This window comes from Pollachius pollachius (genome assembly GCF_949987615.1).
Source record: "Pollachius pollachius genome assembly, chromosome: 3".
In the NCBI taxonomy this organism is placed as follows: domain Eukaryota; kingdom Metazoa; phylum Chordata; class Actinopteri; order Gadiformes; family Gadidae; genus Pollachius; species Pollachius pollachius.
The window spans coordinates 1,548,328-1,564,482 of record NC_136936.1 but is presented as its reverse complement, the minus strand read 5'-3'; the positions used below and the strand labels follow the sequence as shown (position 1 = coordinate 1,564,482).

Sequence of the window (16,155 nt, the reverse complement as noted above, 5' to 3'; positions counted from 1 at the left end):
ATACTAGAAACATAGTACTGATGCTAGTATTACACTTGTACTAGATACATAGTACTGATACTAGCATTCGACCCGGAATAGATACATAGTACCGATGCTAGTATTAGACCTGTACTAGATGCATACTTACTGATACTAGTATTAGACCCGGACTAGATACATAGTGCTCATACTAGTAATTACACCTATACTAGATACATAGTACTGATACTAGTATTAGACCTGTATAGTCTAGTGTAGTTTAGTCTAGTCTAGTATAATATGTATCTATAGATACATATTATACTAGATACATAGTACTGATACTAGTATTACACATATACTAGATACATAGTACTGATACAAGTATTAGACCTGTATAGTCTAGTGTAGTTTAGTCTAGTCTAGTATAATATGTATCTATAGATACATATTATACTAGATACATAGTACTGATACTAGTATTACACATATGCTAGATACATAGTACTGATACTAGTATTACACATATACTAGATACATAGTACTGATACTAGTGTTAGACCTGTACTAGATACATATTATACAAGATACATAGTACCGATACTAGTATTACAACATGTACCTAAGGATCATACTAGATAGATGATTACTATATTACACCAGTTGTGTGTTGTACCAGTGTTGTGTTAGAACCAGTGTTGTGTTGTACCAGTGTATCCTGTATCCTGTATCCTGTGGATGTGTGTTTATGTTTGTGTATGTGTGGCGCTACATGGTGTGTGTGCGTGTGTGTGTGTGTGTGAGTGTGTGTGTAGTGCTACAGGGTGTGTTGTGTTGTGTGTGTGTGTGTGTATGTGTACGTGTGTGTGTGTGTGTGTGTGTGTTACAGGGTGTGTCCAACTGACCGCCAACATTTTGAACCAAACCAACCGGTTATACAACCAGAATCATGTGTGTGTGTGTTTGTGTGTGTGTGCTTTTGTTGTGTGTGTGTGCGTGTGTATGTGTGTGTGTGTGTGTGTGTGTGTTTGTGCATTAGGAGATTCTCAAGGAGAAGAGGTATTTTGTGTTCCCCAAGACGCTCTTCAGCAACAGCATCATCAGAATGACTAGTGAGACACACACACAAACACACACACACGCACATGCACATACACACACACACGCACACGCACACACACACACGCACAACGCCACACACACACTACAACACACACACACACACAAACACACACAAGCACACACACACACATACACACACAAACACACACACACACACACACAAACTGACTTTACGTGGGCGTGTGTGTGTGTGTGTGTGTGTGTGTAGTTGTGTCAGAGAGCTGTGATCAGTCCTCACCCGTCCTCAACGTCTCCTGTACCTGAGGAGCTCCTCCTGCTACGACCGGGGTCTTCCACAATGGAGGTACACTCCCCCCTCCTCCTCCCCCCCTCCCTCCTCCCCCTCCCCCCTCCCCCCCCCCCCTCCTCCCCCCTCCTCCTCCTCCCCCCTCCTCCTCTCCCCTCCTCCTCCTCCTCCTCCCCTCCTCCTCCTCCTCTCCTCCTCTTCTCCTCCTCCTCCTCCCACCGCCTCCCCTCCCTCCCCCCTCCTCCTCCTCCTCCCCTCCTCCTCCTCCTCTCCTTCTCCTCTCCCTCCTCCTCCTCCCCCCCTCCTCCCTCTCCTCCTCCTCCTCCTCCTCTCCTCCTCTCTTCCTCCCCCTCCTCCTCCTCCCCCTCCTCCTCCTCTCCTCCTCTCCTTCTCCTATCCTCCTCCTCCTCCCCCCTCCTCATCTTCTCCTCCTCCTCCTCTTCCTCCTCCTCCTGATGTGCTTGGCCCCGCCCCCTCCCCCTCTCTATGTAAATGATGTGTTGTGGCTCCGCCCCTCCCCCCTCTCCTATGTTAATGATGTGTCTGGCCCCGCCACCCTCCCCCTCTCTATGTTAATGATGTGTTGTGGCTCCGCCCCCTCCCCCTCTCTATGTTATGATGTGTCTGGCCCCGCCCCCTCCCTCTCTATGTTAATGATGTGTCTGGCCCCGCCCCCTCCCCCTCTCTATGTTCATGATGTGTTGTGGCTCCGCCCCCTCCCCCTCTCTATGTTAATGATGTGTCTGGCCCCGCCCCCTCCCTCTCTATGTTAATGATGTGTCTGGCCCCGCCCCCAGCACGGCGACGCCCAAGCGTGTGTTCGGGGCGACGGCGGCCCAAGAGCAAACAGGAAGTGGATATTACGTCTTCCATCAATATGATGACATCACCTGTAGAGCCAGCATGAGCCCCCACACGGTAAAACACACACACACACGCACGCACGCACACACACATACACACATACCCGCACACAAACACACCTCACACAACCACACACACACAGACCACACACACAGACACACACACCCGCACACACACACACACACACACGCACACACACCCTGCACACAAACACACACCTCACACCACACACACACACACACAGAACACACACACAGACACACAGACACGCACACACACGCACACACACACACACATACACACACACACAGACCTCACACACACACACCCACACACGCACACAAACACACCCTCACACAAACACACACACACACACACACCTACACACACACACACACACCCACACACACACACCTACCGCACACACACACACACACACACACACACACACGCTCACTCACTCACTGACCCACAGGTGTGTTCTAACAGAGGTGCGTTTCTTTCGGTCAAAGTTCGGTCTGAAGGAGATGGCCCCGCCCCAACCAGACTCAGAGAACCCGCCCAGGCAGAGGTAGGAGGGGCTAAGAGTGTGTGTGTGTGTCTATAATTGTGTGCGTAGCGTGTATGAGTGATTGATTGTGATTTGATAAACATACATCGCTGTCATAACTCTCTCTTAGCCAATCACAGCGGCGCCTGGAAGGAGGCGAAGGAGTCTGCCATCTTCTTCTCCCATGGTAATGCACACACAAACACACACACACACACACACACACACACACACACACACACACACACACACACAGACAAACAGACAAACACAGACACAAACACAGAAACACACGCAGACACAGGCACACAAATGCAAACACACACATGCACACACAGTCAAACACAGACAGACACTCATCTGTAGTATGCCTCACTAATACACACTGCTTCACTACGGTCTCTCTCTCTCTCCCTATCTCTCTCTCTCTCTCTCTCTCTCTCTCTCTCCTCCCTATCTCTCTTTCTCTCTCTCTCTCTCCTATCTCTCTCTCTCTCTCTCTCTCTCTCTCTTTCTCTCCCTCCTCTCTCTCTCTCTCTCCTCTCTCTCTCTCCCTATCTCTCTTTCTCTCTCTCTCTCCCTATCTCTCTCTCTCTCTCTCTCTCTGTCTCCCTCTCTAGGCTGAAGTAAAGGAGAATCTGAACTCGTCGAAAGTAGAAAAGGTTTGTGAAATAAAGCACTGTGCTTCCTAACAAAACTCCATTACCCATGATGCTTATCTTAACTAAACTCCATTACCCATGATGCTTAGCTTAACTAAACTCCATTACCCATGATGCTGATCCTAACTAAACTCCATTACCCATGATGCTGATCCTAACTAAACTCCATTACCCATGATGCTGATCCTAACTAAACTCCATTACCCATGATGCTGATCCTAACTATACTCCATTACCCATGGTGCCTTAGCCTAACTAAAGTTGTGATTGGTCCCCTGCTGCAGGCTGCGAGCTCATTGGACCAGGTGGCGAGCAGCTGGGAGGACGGGCCATACGTCTTCATCGTCCGCATCAGAGACGTCAGCAAGGAACCCGCCGCGGCCTGGAGCATGACGCGTCAGTACACACACACACACACACAAACAAGCACACACGCACACACACACACACACACACACACACACACACACAAACTCGCACACACAGGCACGCACGCACACACACGCACCCACACACACACTCACACACATGCACGCAAACACACACACACACACACAGGCACGCACACACACACGCACACACATACACCAGACACAGGCACGCACCCACACACACACACAGGCACGCACACACACACACACACGCACACACAGGCACGCACGCACACACACACACAGGCACGCACGCACACACAAACACACACAGGCACACACATACACACACAGACACAGGCACGCACACACACACACACACACACACACATACACAGGCACGCAGACACACGCACACGCACGCACGCACACACATACTCGCGCACACACACACAGACACGTGCACGAAACACACACACGCATGCACGTAACGCACACACAAACACACAAACACACGCACACTCACAGCCACACACACACATGCATACACAGACACGCACTCATGCACGCACGCACGCACACAACACACGCACACCCACGCATGCATGCAACAAACAAATGTCACAAAAATAACTGACACAATGACTACGTATTGATCCAGGTTTTGTGATACTTTTTTTTTTTCAGTGGAGATCACCATGAAAGGTCCTCACGACTACATCTCTGCTTCAGAGTGGCCCCTGATGCTGGTAACACACACACACACACACACACACACACACACACACACACACACACACAGGATGTCTATTTGTCTCTCCCTCTCTCTCTCTCTCTCTCTCTCTCTCTCTCTCTCTCTAGTTCTACATGGTGATGTGTTGTCTCTCTCTCTCTCTAGTTCTGCATGGTGATGTTTTGTCTCTCTCTCTCTCTCTCTCTAGTTCTACATGGTGATGTGTTCTCTCTCTATCTCTCTCTCTCTCTCTCTCTCTCTGTAGTTCTACATGGTGATGTGTTGTCTCTCTCTCTCTCTCTCTATAGTTCTACATGGTGATGTGTTGTCTCTCTCTCTCTCTAGTTCTACATGGTGATGTGTTGTCTCTCTCTCTCTCTAGTTCTACATGGTGATGTGTTGTCTCTCTCTCTCTCTCTCTCTCTCTCTCTCTCTCTCTAGTTCTACATGGTGATGTGTGTGGTGTATGTGCTTCTGGCCGTGTCCTGGCTCTGTGTGTCGGCCTGGTTCTGGCGGGACCTCCTGCGGATCCAGTTCTGGATCGGGGGGGTGGTGTTCCTGGGGCTGGTGGAGAAGGCGGTGTACCTCGCCGAGTTCCAGAGTCTCCGTGACAACGGCCTGTCAGGTACACATGCACACACACACACACACATACACACACACCCACACACACACACACACACACACATACACACACACACACACACAGACGCTGTGTGTAATGGTGCATTGTGCCCCCCTCCAGTCCAGGGTGCGCTGGTGTTTGCTGAGCTCTTGTCTGCGGTGAAGAGGACTTTGGCCCGGGTGCTGGTCCTCATCGCGAGTCTGGGATACGGAATTGTCAAGTAAACAAACCCCCCCACCCCCCCCCCCCCCCCACCCCCCTCCACTGAGCGGTCCTTCTCCGGTCGGGACGGTTGCCGTAGAAACCTCAAGGTTTCTGCGTCACATCGTCACCCCGCCGTCGCCATAACAACACTCTCCTCCAGGAACACCTTGAAGCAACTTAGAGCACCTTAGGGCACCTTAAGGCACATTAAAGCACATTAAGGCAACTTGGACGAACTTAAAGCACCTTAGACCACCTTAAAGCACCTTAAAGCACCTTAAGGCACCTTAAAGCACCTTAGAGCACCTTTAGGCACCTTAAAGCACCTTAAAGCACCTTAAGGCACCTTAAAGCACCTTAGAGCACCTTTAGGCACCTTAAAGCACCTTAGAGCACCTTAGGAACCGGTCTCTGTCCGGATCGGTCTCTGTCAGAGGTCTGTGGCCCTCCTGGGTCCAGGGGGAAGACAAACTGATGGTTTCCTTGTCGGCATCTTATCTACGTCTTATCTAAGTAAAAAGATCTGCTGACTTGCTGCCAAGCTTGAGCAGAAATCTCTTGTAAACGAGCTTTCTGATCTCAGTGAGACTCCTCCTGGTTAAACAAAGTTAAATAAAAAGGAAATAATAATAATACAAACATGAATACACAACATAACCTGCTGTGTGTGTTTGTGTGTGTGTCTGTGTGTGACTGTGTGTGTGTGTTTGTGTGTGTGTGTGTCTGTGTGTGCGCGTGTGTGTGTGTGTGTGCGTGTGTGTATGTCTGTGTGTGTGTGTGTGTGTGTGTGTGTGTGTGTGTGTGTATGTGTCTGTGTGTGTATATGTCTGTGTGTGTGTGTGTGTATGTGTCTGTGTGTGTGTGTGTGTGTGTATGTGTCTGTGTGTGTGTCTGTGTGTGTGTGTCTGTGTCTGTGTGTGTGTGTGTGTGTGTGTGTGTCTGTGTCTGTGTGTGTGTGTGTGTGTCTGTGTGTGTCTATGTGTGTGTGTGTGTGTGTGTGTGTGTGTCTGTCTGTGTCTGTGTGTGTGTGTTTGTGTGTGTGTGTGTGTGTGTGTGTCTGTGTGTCTGTGTCTGTGTCTGTGTCTGTGTGTGTGTCTGTGTCTGTGTCTGTGTCTGTGTGTGTGTGTGTGTGTGTCTGTGTGTGTGTCTGTGTGTGTGTGTGTGTGTGTCTGTGTCTGTGTGTGTGTGTGTGTGTGTGTCTGTGTCTGTGTCTGTGTGTGTGTGTGTCTGTGTCTGTGTGTGTGTGTGTCTGTGTCTGTGTCTGTGTGTGTGTGTGTGTGTCTGTGTGTGTGTCTGTGTGTGTGTGTGTGTGTGTGTGTGTGTGTGTGTGTGTGTGTGTGTGTGTGTGTGTGTGTGTAGGCCCCGTTTGGGGGCGTTGCTCCACAGGGTTGTGGGCGTCGGCCTCCTCTACTTCCTCTTCTCCGTCGTCGAGGGAATCCTGAGTGTCAACGCTGTGAGTCACACACACACACACACATTACACACACACACACACAGACTACACACACAATATACACACCTACATATACTCACTGAAGATGAAGGATGTGTGTGTATAATTTGTGCGTGTGTGTGTGCATGCATGAGTGTGTGTGTGTGCATGCGTGTGTGTGTGTGCATGCGTGTGTGTGTGTGTCTGTGTGTGCATGCGCGTGTGTCTGTGTGCATGCGTGTGTGTATGTGTGTGTGTGTGTGTGTGTGTCTGTGTGTGCATTCCTCTTCCTCTTCACAAAGTGATACGTGTGTGTGTGTGTGTGCGTGCGTTTGTGCGTGCGTGTTCGGCGTGTGTGCGTGTGTGTGTGCGTGCGTGCGTGCGTGCATGTGTGTGTGTGTGCGTTCGTGCGTGTGTGTGTGCGTGTGTGTGTGTAGGAGCGGGGAGACAGTGCTGGCACTAAGCTGATCTGTGATCTGGTCCTGGCCTTCATCGACTCCTGTCTGGTCTGGTGGATATCCTTCGATGCAGAGTCCATCGATTATTGATCATCTACTTATGGATCGCTCCCCAGTACAGCGGAGCTGACCACTGATTGATAAAGTCGTTTGTTTTAAACATTGACAGATGGGATGTCACTCAAGAGTCCTATTGAGTGACATCCGATAATATGAACAACATTGATACAGGAAGTAATCAATAGAGACCGCATACCCTCAGTAGTACTGTGTATACTCTCAGTAGTACTGCGTGTCTACTCTCAGTAGTACTGTGTATACCCTCAGTAGTACTGTGTATACTCTCAGTAGTACTGCGTGTGTACTCTCAGTAGTACTGTGTATACCCTCAGTAGTACTGTGTATACTCTCAGTAGTACTGCTGTGTACTGTAGTAGTACTGCGGATGTACTCCTGTAGTACTGCTGTGTACTGTAGTAGTACTGCTGTGTACCGTAGTAGCAGCGCTGTGTACTGTAGTAGTAATGCAGTACTACTACACATACTGCTGTGGTACTGTGTATACTTTCAGTAGTACTGCAGTACTACTACCAATGCTGCTGTGGTACTGTGTATACTTTCAGTAGTACTGCGGTACTACTAAACATGCTGCTGTAGTACTGTGTATACTCTCAGTAGTACTGTGTATACTCTCAGTAGTACTGCGGTACTACTACCCATTCTGCTGTGGTACCGTGTGTACTCTCAGTAGTACTGTGTGTACTCTCAGTAGTACCGTGTGTACTCTCAGTAGTACCGTGTATACTCTAAGTAGTACTGTGTGTACTCTCAGTAGTACTGCGGTACTAGTACCTTGTGCTCCTTGACGGGTCCACATCCTGGTGAGTCTCTCTCAGACCATGAAGCTCCTTCGCCTGCGGAGAAACGCGGTGAAGCTGTCGCTCTACCGCCACTTCACCAACACCCTGCTGTTCGCCGTCATCGGTGCGCCCCGTATACTATAGTACTATTTTATATATCCTTTATTTTACCTCTATGGAGTACTATGGGGTACTATGGGGTACTATGGGGTACTATGGGGTACTATGGGGTACTATGAAGTACTACGTAGTCCTATGGAGTACCACCTAGTACTATGTAGTATTATGGAGTACTATGTAGCAGTATGCAGTATTACATAGAACTATACAGTATGTAGTACTACAAAGTGATATGAAGTACTAAATACTGCTGCTGTGTGTGTGTGTGTGTGTAGCATCTGTAATCTTCATCGTCTGGACTACGAAGACCTTCACGATGTCCAAGTGTCAGTCTGTAAGTTACCCCCCCGTCTCCCCCTATCTCTTACCCCCCCCGTCTCCCCCGTATCTCTTACCCCCCCGTCTCCCCCCTATCTCTTACCTCCCCCGTCTCCTGATCTTGGGGGTTCCACCAACAGACAAGAACCAGAATCAAACATCCCCCAAAAAAAGCATCAATCACCAATCAAGTGTCTCTCTTCTCTCCCTCTCTCTCTCCCTCTCTCTCTCCCTCTCTCTCTCTCTCTCTCCCTCTCTCTCTCCCTTTCTCTCTCTCTCTCTCTCTCTCTCTCTCTCTCTCTCTCCCGCTCTCTCCCTCTCTCTCTCTCCCTCTCTCCCTCTCTCTCTCTTTCTCTCTCTCTCCAGGATTGGGGCGAGCTGTGGATCGATGATGCCTTCTGGCGTTTCCTCTTCTCTATGATCCTAATGGTTATCATGTTCCTATGGCGACCGTCAGCCAACAACCAGAGGTCAGGGGTTCTGCTTCTGTCACTGTACTGACCGATCAGGGAATGGGTTGATGGGTTGATTGGTTGATTGGTTGATTGGTTGATTGGTTGGTTGATTGTTTGGTTGATTGGTTGATTAGTTTGTTGGTTGATTGGTTGATTGGTTGGTTGGTTGATTGGTTGGTTGATTGGTTGATTGATTAATTGGCTGATTGGTTGATTGTCCTCAGGTATGCCTTCAGCCCGCTGGTGGATGAAGAGAGTGATGAAGAGGAGCAGGAGGCCATGCTGAACGAGAACTTTGGTGAATTTCTCCTTCTCTCCCTCCACCCACTCGCTCCTTCTCTCGCCCCGTTCCTCCCCCTCTCTCCCCCTTGCTCCCCCTCTCTCCACCTCCTCTTTCTCTCACCCTTCTCTATCAGAACAGCAGTACTAACGATGGGCGTGTTTGATTTCTCCTCCTGTGTGTCTGCAGACGGCATGAAGATGAGGGGAGCCAAGCCCGAGACAAACGGCTCCAAACCCAACAAGGTGGTGGGTAAATAACATGTATACCTCCAAACACCATCACTGTACATGTTAGTAACCTCCAAACACCATCACTGTACATGTTAGTAACCTCCAAACACCATCACTGTACATGTTAGTAACCTCCAAACACCATCACTGTACATGTTAGTAACCTCCAAACACCATCACTGTACATGTTAGTAACCTCCAAACACCATCACTGTACATGTTAGTAACCTCCAAACACCATCACTGTACATGTTAGTAACCTCCAAACACCATCACTGTACATGTTAGTAACCTCCAAACACCATCACTGTACATGTTAGTAACCTCCAAACACCATCACTGTACATGTTAGTAACCTCCAAACACCATCACTGTACATGTTAGTAACCTCCAAACACCATCACTGTACATGTTAGTAACCTCCAAACACCATCACTGTACATGTTAGTAACCTCCAAACACCATCACTGTACATGTTAGTAACCTCCAAACACCATCACTGTACATGTTAGTAACCTCCAAACACCATCACTGTACATGTTAGTAACCTCCAAACACCATCACTGTACATGTTAGTAACCTCCAAACACCATCACTGTACATGTTAGTAACCTCCAAACACCATCACTGTACATGTTAGTAACCTCCAAACACCATCACTGTACATGTTAGTAACCTCCAAACACCATCACTGTACATGTTAGTAACCTCCAAACACCATCACTGTACATGTTAGTAACCTCCAAACACCATCACTGTACATGTTAGTAACCTCCAAACACCATCACTGTACATGTTAGTAACCTCCAAACACCATCACTGTACATGTTAGTAACCTCCAAACACCATCACTGTACATGTTAGTAACCTCCAAACACCATCACTGTACATGTTAGTAACCTCCAAACACCATCACTGTACATGTTAGTAACCTCCAAACACCATCACTGTACATGTTAGTAACCTCCAAACACCATCACTGTACATGTTAGTAACCTCCAAACACCATCACTGTACATGTTAGTAACCTCCAAACACCATCACTGTACATGTTAGTAACCTCCAAACACCATCACTGTACATGTTAGTAACCTCCAAACACCATCACTGTACATGTTAGTAACCTCCAAACACCATCACTGACGGGGGGAGTTAAGGGGGGGTTAAGGTGCTGTAGTGGGGGTTAAGGGGGGGTTAAGGTGCTGCAGGGGGAGTTAAGGGGGGGTTAAGGTGCTGTAGTGGGAGTTAAGGTGCTGCAGGGGGAGTTAAGGTGCTGCAGGGGGGGTTAAGGTGCTGCAGGGGGAGTTAAGGGGGGGTTAAGGTGCTGCAGGGGGAGTTAAGGGGGGGTTAAGGTGCTGCAGGGGGGGTTAAGGGGGAGTTAAGGTGGAGTTAAGGTGCTGCAGGGGGGGTTAAGGTGCTGCAGGGGGAGTTAAGGGGGGGTTAAGGTGCTGCAGGGGGAGTTAAGGGGGGGTTAAGGTGCTGCAGGGGGAGTTAAGGGGGGGTTAAGGTGCTGCAGGGGGGGTTAAGGTGCGCTTGTTTTGCAGGACGATGACCTGCGCTGGGTGGAGGAGAACATTCCCTCGTCGATGGCGGACGTGTGAGTCTACCTACTACATTAATCTGGTTCTGTTTATCCTGATCCTGATCCGGTTCCGTTGATCCTGATCCTGATCCGGTTCCGTTGATCCTGATCCTGATCCGTTTCCGTTGATCCTGATCCTGATCCGGTTCCGTTGATCCTGATCCTGATCCCGTTCCGTTGATCCTGATCCTGATCCGGTTCCGTTGATCCTGATCCTGATCCCGTTCCGTTGATCCTGATCCTGATCCGGTTCCGTTGATCCTGATCCTGATCCCGTTCCGTTGATCCTGATCCTGATCCGGTTCCGTTGATCCTGATCCTGATCCCGTTCCGTTGATCCTGATCCTGATCCGGTTCCGTTGATCCTGATCCTGATCCCGTTCTGTTGATCCTGATCCTGATCCCGTTCTGTTTCCCCAGTGCCCTGCCCCCACTGCTGGACTCTGATGAGGTGAGGCGGTCTCCATGGCGACCACACCCCCCCAGCTTCACCTCACACTTCATCACATCGGGTCGACGTCCAGAGAGACGGTCCTCAGGGAAGGGGCGGAGCCTCTGAGGGAGGGGGCGGGCCTCTGAGGGAGGGGGAGAAGAGCTGGGAGGTTCTTCCTGCTGATCATGTGACTAGTCATGTGACTAGTCACACGACTAGTAATGTGAGGAACCTGGTCCGTTACCACGGTGACGATGGGAGGTTGTTCTGTAAGGGGGGAGAGACTGAGTACTTTAGTCCCGCTGCTCTTGAGAATAAATAGACTTTATAAAACATTAAGTATATGTATACAAATAAGACAAGATGACTTAATTAATCCCCAAAGAGAAAGTATACAAAAAAAAATACTTATATGAATATCTGTAATACATTTACGTTGTTTACATTTACATTTAGGGCATTTAGCAGACGCTTTTATCCAAAGTGACTTACAATAAGTACATTTGTCATAAGAAGTGAAACAATATATCGCTGTCAGTACAGTAAAGATGTTCATAGAGCCAAGTGCAGGTACTAACAATCGCTGGCAGGGAGTCCAGCCAGGAGCGAGTTGCAGTAGTCGGGAGATGACCAGGGCTTGGACTAGAAGCTGAGCTGCTTCCCTTGTGAGGAAGGGCCGGATCCTGCGGATGTTGTAAAGTGCAAATCTGCAGGATCGGGCCACCGCAGTGATGTTTGCGGTGCAGCATAACTGATTGTCCAGTACCACACCAAGGTTTCTGGCAGTTGGAGAAGGAGATACAGTGATGTTCTCAACAGCGACCAGTAAGTCCATGTGTGGGCAATCTTTCCCTGGCATTAGGAGGAGCTCAGTCTTGTTGAGGTTAAGCCTCAGGTGATGGGCAGTTGTCCAAGTGCTGACGTCTGCTAGACATTCAGATATGCTATGGTTGCTATCAGGGCTTTGTCAGATGAGGGGAAAGAGATATAGCTGAGTGTCGTCAGCATAGCAGTGACAGGAAAAGCTGTGTGATGTAATTACAGAGCCCAGAGATCTGGTATGGAGGGAGAACAGAAGAGGCCCCAGTACCGAGCCTTGATGGACCCCAGTTTCAAGCGTGCAAGGTTTGGACAAGGAGCCATTCCATGTTACCTGATAAGTGCGATTCGTCAGGTAGGATGTGAACCAGGAAAGGGCAGATTCAGCAATGCCAAGTTCAGCAAGAGTGGCAAGGAGGATCTGGTGTTTCACCTTGTCAAATGCTGCAGACAGGTCGAGGAGAATGAGAACCGATGAGAGGGATGAGGCTCTGGCAGCACGGAGGTACTCACCGCGAGGAGAGCCGTCTCAGTGGAGCGTGCCTTCTTGAAGCCTGACTGGTGAGGGTCAAGGAGGTTATTAGATGAGAGATAGGAGGACAGTTGGTTAGCGATGGCACGTTCCAGTGTTTTAGAGAGGAATGAAAGAGGAGATACCGGTCTGTAGTTCTGGATGTCGGTGGTATCAAGGGTCGTGTTTTGAGGAGAGGCTTTATTCTGGCAGTTTTGAAAGACGCTGGAACAATGCCTGAAGTGAGGGAGGAGTTGATGAGCGCGGTGAGAAATGGCAGGATGTCGCTTGAGACAGCCTGGAGGAGAGAGGAAGGGATAGTGTCAAGGGGGCAGGTGGTGGCATGGTTAGATGTTATTATTCTGTTGACCTTGTCTGAGGTGAGAGGGATAAATTGGGTAAAGACAGAGGTGGGGGTGGGAGGAGGGAGGATGGAGGCAGGGATAAAAGAGGAGCTAATGTCCTTTACCTTCTGGGCAAAGTAGGTAACGAAGTCATCAGCAGTGAGGCAGGAAGGAGGAGGAGGGGAGGGAGGGTTGAGGAGGGAAGAGAACAAGTTGATTTCGGTGCGGTAGAAGGCAGATTTGGCTGTTGACACAGTGGAGGGGAAATCAGAGAAGGAAAGATAGTGAGATAGATCATTAGGAAAGTCTGATCTCCTTATATCTATGTACACAATAAATCAAATAGTTTTACTAAGTTAAAACACACTCCAGATGTGGTCCACACCTGTCCTGAGCTCTGTTCCAGAGCTTTCTAAAATTCTAATATTCTTTTCTAATATCTAAACTCATCCATCCGCGGTATAAACGTGTCCGTGACGGTACTGCAGTGACCAGCAGAGGGCGCCAGCGGACCGTTAGGCGCTCGGTTACCACGGGTTACGTCAGGATGTTGTCTCGTGTTGTTATGGTGACGTAGGAAGGAGAACAATAGAGGAGCTCACGTGTTGGGGGGGAAGGGGAACAGTCTTCATATACAGCACGCTTTAAATATATATTTATATACTGTAGGCCTATACTCTCTTTATTACATCAGGTCATCCTGCATGTTTAGAACATGGTATAAACCATTTGAGTTTATATTCAGACACTCAAATGAGGGTCAGCGATAAGACAAAGCCTTTGTATTAACAACTATAATAAGTTTCTACCGCGGTTGTCTTAGTAATCTGAATCCTTTGTTAAGATGACATCACCTCTTCCTCTTGTCTACCGGGACAAAGGACAATGAGAGGGGACCTCTGATTGGTTTATATGGACAGCCAATCAAAACCTGTTGGCCACCTCATCTGCATAATGAGCATATTTAACATTCTTCATTAATTCGCAATTTAGTCTTTTAGCTTTTAAATAAAACGTACTTCAGTTAGATAGTCAATACAGAGACATTTCATTAAGGAGCAGGTAGGGGTTAGACAGTACAGAGACAGGTCGTTTAGGGTCAGGTAGGGGTTAGACAGTACAGGGACAGGTCGTTAAGGAGCAGGTAGGGGTTAGACAGTACAGAGACAGGTCGTTAAGGAGCAGGTAGGGGTTAGACAGTACAGAGACAGGTCGTTAAGGAGCAGGTAGGGGTTAGACAGTACAGAGACAGGTCGTTAAGGAGCAGGTAGGGGTTAGACAGTACAGAGACAGGTCGTTAAGGAGCAGGTAGGGGTTAGACAGTACAGAGACAGGTCATTAAGGAGCAGGTAGGGGTTAGACAGTACAGACAGGTCATTAAGGAGCAGGTAGGGGTTAGACAGTCCAGAGACAGGTCGTTAAGGAGCAGGTAGGGGTTAGACAGTATAGAGACAGGTCGTTAAGGAGCAGGTAGGGGTTAGACAGTACAGAGACAGGTCATTAAGGAGCAGGTAGGGGTTAGACAGTACAGAGACAGGTCATTAAGGAGCAGGTAGGGGTTAGACAGTACAGAGACACGTCATTAAGGAGCAGGTAGGGGTTAGACAGTACAGAGACAGGTCATTAAGGAGCAGGTAGGGGTTAGACAGTACAGAGACAGGTCATTAAGGAGCAGGTAGGGGTTAGACAGTACAGAGACAGGTCATTAAGGGGTTAGCTGGAAGTCATTCATTCACCAGTATCCATGGTAACAGGTGACTCTGACTCACAGCATCTCCATGTGCTCTCTGTCCGCAGGAAACCATGACAACCCAATTTGAGATGTCCAAGATGGAGTAGAAAGAGAGCACTCTGACAGTCCAGAGAGGGAGGGATGGGTGATGGAGGGAGGGATGGAGGGAGGGATGGGTGATGGAGGGAGGGATGGGTGATGGAGGGAGGGATGGAGGGAGGGATGGGCGATGGAGGGAGGATGGGGGAGAGAGGGAGGGAGGAGGGAGGGGCCTGAGGCCGTCCCAGCGGCCGCAGGAGGAGGTGTGATGACGCTGTCCCGCCCAGCCTGAGCCTGAACTCTTCTGGCTCAGGTGTGTTTGTGTAAATCATCAAGACACACAGACTCAGACACTCACAAACACACACACACACACACACACACACACACACACACACACACACACACACACACACACACCACACACACATGCCTCTCTTTTCTGTTGTGTTTTCTGTGAAAGCACAGATTCCTCCAGCTTCATGCATGCGTGTCTGTGTTTGTTGTCTGCCCTGTGTGTGTATGTGCCTGTCCTGAGTGTGTGTGTGTTTGTCTGTATATGTGTGTGTGTGTGTGAGAGTGTGTGTGTGTTGTCTGCCCTGTTAGTGTGTTGTGTCCTTTTGCGCCCCTTGGTTTTATTTTGTTTCTGATTTATTTTTCGTGTTGTTTGGATGGTTTTCTACTTGGCCTTGTCAGGCCGGCTGTTCAACAGAGGAACGGCAGACTGTTGCTCAACGTTTGAACAATCATTTCATCTTGCGTGAATTGTAAATAAAGAGAATTCATAACAACTATACATTCTGCTATTTTCGTTATATTCTGTCCACTACTCTATCACTCTATTTATATACCACTCTATCCAGATATCTCTATCACTCGATCTATCACTTTATCTCCCTCCCACAAAGAGGATTTAGACCCCTCCCCCTCCGGGAAGTGTGTGTGTGTGTGTGTGTGTGTGGGTGTGTGTGTGTGTGTGTGTGCCAGGACACTGGCATTAACGCTGTAATAACATAATCCGTGAGATTTGGCCAGACAAGAGGACAGTATGCTCGCTATTTGAGTTGGGTTTAGCAGAGGGGGGGGCAGCAGGGGGCGGGGTTTAGAGGAGAGGGCCAGCAGGGGGCGGGGTTTAGAGGAGAGGGCCAGCAGGGGGCGGACTGCAGCAGAGGGGGGCCAGCAGTGGGCGGGGTTTAGTGG

The 16,155-nt window shown here is 49.0% G+C and overlaps 1 protein-coding gene across 1 annotated transcript in view; it reads left to right on the top strand.

The window, feature by feature from the left end:
• Positions 1 to 15,062, top strand: part of LOC307073132 (transmembrane protein 87A) — a gene marked incomplete at its 5' end in the record, with an annotated part of 15,959 nt that extends 897 nt beyond the window's left edge. Inside the window, 24 exon segments of the mRNA XM_079732835.1 lie at positions 1,001 to 1,073; positions 1,292 to 1,336; positions 1,339 to 1,376; positions 1,379 to 1,387; positions 2,128 to 2,142; positions 2,144 to 2,248; positions 2,707 to 2,730; positions 2,733 to 2,765; positions 2,875 to 2,931; positions 3,365 to 3,406; positions 3,691 to 3,802; positions 4,465 to 4,526; positions 4,952 to 5,135; positions 5,256 to 5,355; positions 6,699 to 6,792; positions 7,209 to 7,288; positions 8,107 to 8,213; positions 8,485 to 8,543; positions 8,894 to 8,997; positions 9,207 to 9,280; positions 9,452 to 9,510; positions 11,040 to 11,092; positions 11,498 to 11,528; positions 14,982 to 15,062. Coding sequence (XP_079588961.1) covers positions 1,001 to 1,073; positions 1,292 to 1,336; positions 1,339 to 1,376; positions 1,379 to 1,387; positions 2,128 to 2,142; positions 2,144 to 2,248; positions 2,707 to 2,730; positions 2,733 to 2,765; positions 2,875 to 2,931; positions 3,365 to 3,406; positions 3,691 to 3,802; positions 4,465 to 4,526; positions 4,952 to 5,135; positions 5,256 to 5,355; positions 6,699 to 6,792; positions 7,209 to 7,288; positions 8,107 to 8,213; positions 8,485 to 8,543; positions 8,894 to 8,997; positions 9,207 to 9,280; positions 9,452 to 9,510; positions 11,040 to 11,092; positions 11,498 to 11,528; positions 14,982 to 15,023 — 1,602 coding nt within the window. The 3' untranslated portion in view covers positions 15,024 to 15,062.
• Between the last annotated feature and the right edge of the window lie 1,093 nt (positions 15,063 to 16,155).